At 57.8% G+C, this 8,347-nt stretch overlaps 1 protein-coding gene across 1 annotated transcript in view; it reads right to left on the minus strand.

The window, feature by feature from the left end:
- Nucleotides 1-8,309, minus strand: part of LOC104074592 (calpain-1 catalytic subunit-like) — a gene marked incomplete at its 3' end in the record, with an annotated part of 8,698 nt that extends 389 nt beyond the window's left edge. Inside the window, 17 exon segments of the mRNA XM_009574762.1 lie at nucleotides 333-411; nucleotides 540-608; nucleotides 1,466-1,530; nucleotides 1,629-1,686; nucleotides 2,034-2,099; nucleotides 2,367-2,406; nucleotides 2,530-2,741; nucleotides 3,253-3,422; nucleotides 3,502-3,662; nucleotides 4,076-4,150; nucleotides 4,344-4,450; nucleotides 4,517-4,582; nucleotides 5,167-5,335; nucleotides 5,512-5,645; nucleotides 5,788-5,906; nucleotides 7,362-7,431; nucleotides 8,027-8,309. Of these exon segments, the coding sequence (XP_009573057.1) occupies nucleotides 333-411; nucleotides 540-608; nucleotides 1,466-1,530; nucleotides 1,629-1,686; nucleotides 2,034-2,099; nucleotides 2,367-2,406; nucleotides 2,530-2,741; nucleotides 3,253-3,422; nucleotides 3,502-3,662; nucleotides 4,076-4,150; nucleotides 4,344-4,450; nucleotides 4,517-4,582; nucleotides 5,167-5,335; nucleotides 5,512-5,645; nucleotides 5,788-5,906; nucleotides 7,362-7,431; nucleotides 8,027-8,272 (1,906 nt within the window).
- Nucleotides 8,310-8,347: the final 38 nt, after the last annotated feature.

The raw sequence follows: 8,347 nt of genomic DNA on the forward strand, positions 1-8,347 counted from the left end.
GAGGGGATGCTCTCCCTGGAGCTGTATGACTAGTTAGCTCACTGATCCACCCCAGGCCTCTGCTTTGCCAGGGTGGGACCCTGCAGGTCAGAGGAGGACAGAGGTTGGGACCACCTTGCATGCGTCCCTAACCCTGAAGCTCCAGCACTCGGCACAGCTGGGATGGAGAGAGCCCAGCACAGACATGGGCCATATCTCACTATCACAACAGGTTGGCTCCAAGCATGCAATATAGGCTGGTTTCATTCTCCTCCAGCCACTTAGGACAAGGCTCCGACAGCAGGAGCCCTCTCCCCAGCCCCCATCCCAGCCCCATCTTTCTCCAGACCTACCGGCTGACTCTAGAGCCATGCGCATCTCGTAGGAGCTCATGGTGCCCGACTTATCCAGGTCGTGCTGGCGGAAGATCGTCTGCAAAAACGTCATGGAGGATGTGAAAAGCAGGCTTTCCTGTGGCCTCCAGCCTGGCTGTCCCCTCACCCTGCTGCCCCAGGAGGGGTAATACCCCTGTGGAGAATACCATGCCCCCCACTCCTCACCAGCCAGCTCCGGATCTTGTTCCACAGGATCTGGAACTCCACTAGCCCGAGGCGGGCACTGCCATCTTTCTGGGGAGCAGAGGGTCAAGGAGAAAGCAGCCAGCAAAGGGGGTGATGTAAAGACAAAGCCAGATCCCAGCCACCTGAGGCGAGAAAAGCCTGGCCACACTTGGCCTGCCCAATTTTCCCCCCAACTTCCCCTCTCTGTCCTGCAGCACCAGCAAGATCAGAGCCTGCAACCCAGTGGGGAAAGCGCAACACTTAAACTAGCTGCTGTGCCACTCCCCAGGAGCAGCTGTGCTGCTGCTGTAGGAAGCACACCATTCTGGTGTCCTTGGAGAAAACGGGGCAAAAGGGGATGCTGCAGGACCAGGCTGGAGAAGGGCTCGGAGCTGCTCCTCTACCCTCACCTGACCCCACAGCTGCATGTCCTTGTGCAAGCAAGAAGACAGGCCATGGCTCCTGTTGCTTTACACCTCTCATCCTCAACTACTGGACAGGATGGTTTGGGGGCAGAGAAGCCCAACAGCCCTCGTTCCTTTCCAGGAGCGCGTTGAAGGCTGGGTGGCATCACAGCACATCAGGCTGCGGGGAAGGGAAGCACAGGGCGCTTTCTGCTGGAGCAGAAGATTGAAGGCACAAGTGGGGCTGGGCTGGGCTTCTGGTGGCAGAGCCAGGGCCCAGAGCAAGCAGGGAAACTGATGGCCCTTTCCAAAAAACCTGCTGCTAAAGCCCAGGGGTGTAGGGCAGGTGGCCCTGAAGCCACAGGGACTCCTTCCTTCCTTCCTTCCTTCCCCTGGTTGTGCAGGGGCACAGCTCTCTCGGCACAGCCAGAGAGCCAAGCCCCAGCTCCCATGGAGAAGTCTTGCTGCTGGCAGGCTGAGCACCAGGGAAGCTGGCCCCCACCCGCAGCGCCAAGAGGATACATCCATCAGGTTGACCATGTTGCGGCAGGAGTCCAGGCTGAACCCATCCGTCTTCAGATCTTTGTCTGAGGGGGACGGAGGAGGTTGAGCACATGCATCAAAAATGAACCTGCTGAGCAGGCCTGGGCCGTGGGAAGCAAGGGGTGGGAAGGGCAGTGCTTACGTCTAGCGATGACTCTGTTCAGAATAGTCCGGAGCTCAAAGACGCTGATTTCCATGTCCTGCAGCAGGAGCAGAGTTAGCAGCACCCCTTGCCTGCTCTCCACCCTACTTGTGGCCATTTCCCCCCTCCCGCCTAAACATCTCTGCCTTAGTCACAAAACATCAGGGTGCCATTGCATTTCCCGCATGCCCGGAAGAGTTTGGACCACAGCTGGATGCCCCTTCCCCAAATCTGCTCCCGTCACACCACCCTGGGGACAACTGGGCTGAGCCACAGCAGAGATGGACTTGTCTGCAGGATGGGACTGAGCGAGCGTGGGGTGGGCTGGAGCTCTCACGGCCAGGGGTCCCGTCCCCTCCCCTCCTCAGGCCAGGGCTCTCCAGAGCTCGGCGCAGCCGTACCCACCTCCCCTGCCAGCTGTTGGAACATGTTCTTGAAGCCGTCGTCTATGTCATCCTCAGTTATTTCCTCCTGGGGTGACACAGGCCAGAAAGAAGAGGTTAGTAGTCAAACCTGGGCTCTGCCCTGCCTCCCAGGCTCAGCAAACCCAAACCGGAAGGGAAGCTCTTCTTTGTTCTTCTCATCGTTGTTACTTCCCACATCCCCATCACTTCGACCCTGCCAGCCCCTCTGCAGCCACAGTGACATCCCAAACCCAGGCAGCCACTTCCTGCCTGCAGCTCCCCCTCCCAAGCCCCGGAGCCTCAGCACCAACCGAACCAAAGCGGTGGCTCCTACCTCATCTGCCAGATCTGCTGAGATCTCCTCGTCCAGCTCCCTGGGGGCAGAAAGGAGGAAACCAAAGTGATGAGTGGGGTCCCCAGCCAGCAGGCTGCCTGTGGTGGGGAAATGTCCCACCGCTCACAGACACAGGGCATCCCCTGGCCAGGCAGGGACTCACGCCGTGTCCGACTGCTTCTCAGTGAAGACCCGCAGGACGAAGTCAGCCTCCTTGTGCGGCTCGAAGGTGGAGGGCACAACGATGTACTCGCCGGGGGGCAGCCGGATCTGGTTGCTCACCTCCCGCAGGTTGATGAAGGTCTCAGACCTTGCCCGCGACTGATTTCGCAGGAAGAAGTCCTTCTTCAAGTGCACGTTCTGGCTGCCCTGGGCCTGGGGGAATGAACACGCTTGTGGACCACAGCCCTGAACAGGGAGTGGGTGGGACCAAAGCCAGCCCTGTTGGGCAGGACATCCCTGCCCTGCCCATCCCAGCAGCAGCCATCCCTCCTGCACAGAGGGGCCGAGCACCCATTAGCACCCTAGCCACTGCCAGTGCGGTGGGAGTTCCTACGCCACTGGGTGCACATGCGTGCATGCACGTGCATTAACCCAGTCCTGCCCACTCTTGTGCTCCCCTCCAAGACGGGGTAGGCTCTGGCGGCTCAGGACGTACCTCCTCAGGAACCTGCAGGGAGGAAAGAAAAGGGAAAAAAAAAATCAGAATCCCAATACCTGCCCCCATCCCTTACAGCGCAGGGAGCACGGGACAGGGGACTTTAACCCACAGACCGGCCAAAGCAGGTGGGAAAGGTTTCCTTGAGGACTGGGGTGCCAGGTCCAGGCAGGACTGGCAGGGCTGAGCTGGTCCCAAGGAAGCAGCATCGGGGCGGGCAGGGGTTACCTCGTAGACAGCGAAGCCGATGGTGTGCATGTCACCCCCCACCCGCCGCTCCCGCCGCCGGTGCTTCTGCATCAGAGCCACCAGGAAGCTGCAGGCCACCTCATCGTCCCCGGGGTCATCATCCTCTTCCAGCAGCTTGATCTTAAACTGGGGGTTGATCCAGAACGTGGCTGGGAGGAAGATGACACGTGGATGAGACACCTAGCTCAATCGCGCTGCCAAGAGTGGAGATGCTGGGGGGAAAGGTACCTGGGTGATTCCTGCAGCCCCCAGCACTGCTCCCCCGGCGCCACGTGCCCTCGAACACCTGCGTGTGCCATCTGCTGAGCTCGTCCTTGGTGAGGGCATCGGGGGTCAGGTTGCAGATCTCCAGCCTGGAGAACTCCCTCATGAAGTCCCGGAAAGACATCCTGCAAGAGGCAGGCAGAGCCTGAGGTCAGGGCACCGTTGGCAGGGAGGGAGGAGAGCGCAAGCAGCTCTGGACCCAGCCAACATTTTGGAAGAATTAAGTGACAGCAAGATCTTTTACCCTGAGCAGTTATAGCTCATTTAAAGCCTGCTGCTCGTTTTGGGGAAGAAGGGTTGTTTACCCTTCCTAGATGTTTATTTTGCATTTAGTTGGGCTGAATTTCCTTGAAGAGAGGAAAATTATTAACTAGATCAGATGAGAAAACACTAGCAGGCTCTCCGGTGCTGGAAAGCCAGCTCATAAAGGCAGGTCATGTGTTTCAGGCGAAGCAGAACCGTGGGATCTCTCCTCAGCTCCTCTAGTCCTTCCCAGGCTGGCTGCTGAAGAAGAGCAGCAGTTTGCTCTGGCACTCACCAGAACTCTCCATCCTCCATCTTCAGCTGCAGCTCTTCCCTGTCGCCAGGGTCAATGTTGTCCCATTCGGAGGAGCTGAAGTATCAGGAGACAGACAATTAGATGAGGACTACTGAAGGTGAATCGAGAGCACTTCAGAGCTGCCTCCCTCGCCAATGTGAAGGGCACTGCACACTTCCCCTTGGCAGTGCTGAGCACTCAATTGCCGTGTGTGCCGTTCCCGCTGGCCTGCCAGCGGTGGGACTGAAGTCCCATCTGTCCAACTCACCCATCGCTCCAGGCTCCGGTCCACTCCACCTGACCCCAGGGATTCCTGATGCGGATGAAGGGAGTTCACCTCCCGCCCCCCAGACACAAGAGGTTGAGCCCATGCCACTTTCCAGGCAATTTTATTCTTACTGAAGTCTCACATAGCCAACTCACGTCTCTGAAGGCCGTGACAGAATAGGCGTGGCCTTTCACCAGCTTCTTGAAGGTCACCGCTTCCATATCAAAAGCACTTGTGATCTGAGGAGAATGTGCAAACCTCAAGTGAATATGATTAAATTCATGTTCTCCTATCCCTACCCCTTCCCTCCACCGTGTGGAGAATTCCCCTTGCTTTGCCCTGCTCCAGCCAAGAGAAGCAGCAGGTACCAGCACCCTCTGCTCAAAGGCTGCCGGCTGAGGACAATGTAAAGACGGTTTCCCAGCCAGAAGACCCTGAAGATCCATCAGGAAACCACTCAAACTTCAGAAAGCAAGAAACTGATTTCACGAGAGGGAACGGATGGAAAACCCCACTCCAGATAATTCTCAGATGCTGACATAAGACATGGCCAGAGCTATAGGCAGACCCTTGTTCAACAGCCCACGCTTGAGATGGACATTCCCGCTCCATCCAAAGGAGCCTGTTCCCAGCAGCTGGGCTGCAGCCTCACTCGCTGTACCCTAGGGCTGCCCCGCTGCCTCTGGAAATGCTAAAAGGGGAAGGAAGTAACCTCCCGCCCAGTGTCCCAGCAAGGGGACTGCTGACACGATCTCGGGCTACGAGGCCTCTCTTTGGCCATCGCTGAGGCAGAGTCCCTGGCTCATTCCGGCGCACGACTTACGTCGATGGAGCAGCCCAGCAGGGACCCCCTCTCCAATGCCTTGCGGATGATGTGGCCCATGTTGCGCGGCGGCCGCTTGAGGTCATACATCTCTGCCACGCCGCCGGTGAAGTCCTCAAAGCCCTCGGTGGTGCTGCCCCCTGAGAGTGCCTCGTAGCAGCCGTTCAGCCTGAGCACCGGCCGGCAAGAGGGGCGCATGAGGTGACAAGGACATAGCATGCTGCTGCTCCCCAGGCACCGAGCGCAAGCAGGGCCAGGGATAGAAGAGACCCCCTCCCCTCAGCTCTGCTCCATGAGGTGCCCTGTCGCCCCACCCGTCCATGTGCCCACCACGGGGTTACCCACTTGGCATAGGCCTTCTCCAGCAGAGCACTCCAGAACTCGGTGCACTCTGCCGAGTGCACAAACAGGAGCTCCCCGTCCTTGGTGGGCAGCTGGTCGTCCACCACCACGTCCACCCACTCACCGAACTGCCAGATCTGGGGGTCCAGGAGAGAGTGGGGTGAGCTCGGTGCATCACACGACTTGCTCATCCCTACCCCAGAAGGATGCCCTCATCCCACCGGCCTCTCTTCCGCCCCCAGCCCACCCGCCATGGAGGGCCAGGAGCTTCCAGCCCACCTGGAAGTGGAAGATGCCGGCATAGTCCTCCTGGAAGCTCTGCCCGTGGGGCACCACGCGGTGCAGGAGCTCCTCGTTGAGCGTGAGGGAGCCGATGGCAGCCAGCAGCCAGCAGTCACCTGGGGAAGGAGAGGAAGCCAGTGTGAGCACCCACCACCTCCCTAGCTGGGGGGGTAGGCAGTGGACGTAGGAGCCCAAGGAGTGCTCTCCTTGCAAACGTTTGGGGCTCCCCAGCTCAAAAACCAGAGAGGGTCCAGCAGACAAACAGAGCTCAGGGAGCAAGGCTCGTTCAGCCTGCCTCGGAGAGAAGTATTAGCTCAAGGCAACAGGGAATGATCCTCCCTGACCTGGAACCTGTGTCCAGACCACCACATACAGTCAGCACCAACAGCCCCCTCCTGCAGCTGTTTATCTAGACCTTCCTGAGACTCATTCGTATGACTGCCCTCCACATCTCAGACAGCGAGTTCTGCAGTGGAATTACACTTTGCATTTAGAAAATCAAGCCAGAGGTTTAATGCTGCTGCACTGGCTTCTCAAATTGCGAGCACCACCACTGTGCTTTTCCTTCTAAGTGCTCTTAACCACAAGTGCCGCTCCAGGCCAGCACTGCGCTTTAAATTCTTTGCCTTAGTTCCCCTTTCTCTTTTGCCTTTGAAGCTTGTCACACCTTAGCCTTGGGCCTGGATAATCTGTACTGGGCTGTGGTTTGACAAAATGGCATTTCAGACTTTTTAATGACCAATTGAACGCCACCGCAGTGCTCTGGGCTGTTATGTGCTCCAGTTACCACCTCAAGTTTGTTCTAATTACTGGATGCACTAAATGTGGTCAGCCCTGAAACCAGCGTGCTATGTGTGCTAAGGTACACAATACTCCCAGGCAAGTGCCCGACTTGATCCAGATCAGGACGACACTCTTGGTGGTACGCAGATCTGGTTCCGATGACCACAAAATCGCAGTTGCCAGCCCTGCCAGCCTACCCAGCCCATTAACACCGCTCTCCTTGTCTCAGTGCCTTTGCCTTGGGATACACGCCTGGAGAAATGAAAAATCACCACTTCTACTCTGTAGCTCTCCTCTCAATTCCCTTCTGCCACACCACGTTGCTTCACAAGCACTTTGTCATCATCAGCACATCCTCACCTCAGTTTGTTACTGTCATCCAGCTGCCAACCCTCACCATTTACCAAAGCAGGGAGCTCTTTGGAGCAGCTCCTGGTGTTGTTGTCGGCATGTGTCAGGCATGGATCCACCCGACACCTCCCCTGATCTTAGCATGGTCAAGCTGTGCACACATCAACCCATTTTCACGGAGCCTTAACCTAGAGCCACCAGGAGGCATAGGGTGTCCCCCACCTTCCAGTTTCCACTGCACTAAATGGGAAGGAGCCTGTGGTACAGAGATTGTTGTGCAGAGGCTGGCATGAAAATGCGCTGCATGGGCCTGGGGAAAGGTGCTGTGAAACTGGTCCACCTTCAATCTTACACAAACACCTCTTCTCCAGCCACGCCAACCCTCCCCAACCATTGCTCTCCGGACCAAGGTCTGCAGACAGAGTTCCAGTACTCACCCAGAGCCCCCTGGCAGATGTCTGTCCGGGTTGCACCGCCAACGATGAACTGAGGGTCATCCACTAATTCCTGCAAAAGGAGGAGAGAATCAGATGCTGGTGCTGGATCTTGGCAGGGCCTGGGCTTCTGGGGGGCTGGCACCCACTGCAGCTCTGACTCAGGAGGAAGGGTATAGGGTCCCCGAGAGATGCACTCCACCTGCCCTCTGCCAGGGAAATCTGCTTGACTGCAACCCCAAGGCCATCATGGTAAGGCAAGGCAAGATCTTCTGCTGTAGCCATGGCAGGACACGGCTAGACAGACTAATGGCATTCCCCTTGCACTCGTGGCACCAGGGCATATACACCCTCAAAAGCCCCAGTCACAGAGGGCGACACATCCATGCCACAACACCTAGAAGCAATGACATAGCCCACCTATTTTAAAGCCCAAGGTCTGCTGCCCAGACAAAGCAGGGCCTGCTAGACATGATGCTTTTCTGAGCAGACACTCATGGGGCATTGCTCTAGGCCCTTGGGAAAGGAGGCTATAAAGCACTCGAAGAACTTTGAGCACCGAGAGGAGCAGGCCAGGGCCAGGCTGCAGCTTGGCAAACCATGTCAGTGCAGACATTGCAGGACAGGGATGCCAGCCCAGCCCAAGGAGAAGCGAGCCCAGCACTTACCGACGGACGCTTCCACTCCACCCCCCGTGTCTTGCTGGAGTGTGGCCCCAGCTCCTTGAATCCAAGGGCAGAGGGGCCGGCTGGGAACTGTGGATCCCTAAAGAGGGTGCCGCTCTCAATGCACTCCTGCTTGAGGGCCTCATAGTCCTGGTTGAAGTACTTGATGGCGTTGTTGTGCTGGCCAACCCCCTCGGCTCTCAGGCGGTCCCTCTGCAGTCGGGCAGCCATCCCACCAAAGGGCATCATGGCTGGGCACCAGCAGCGCTACCCTCAGCTCCGCTCCCTGCAATGAAACGGGCATGGCCGGGCTGAGGCAGGGCC

This window comes from Fulmarus glacialis, unplaced genomic scaffold, assembly GCF_000690835.1.
Source record: "Fulmarus glacialis isolate BGI_N327 unplaced genomic scaffold, ASM69083v1 scaffold18513, whole genome shotgun sequence".
NCBI lineage: Eukaryota > Metazoa > Chordata > Aves > Procellariiformes > Procellariidae > Fulmarus > Fulmarus glacialis.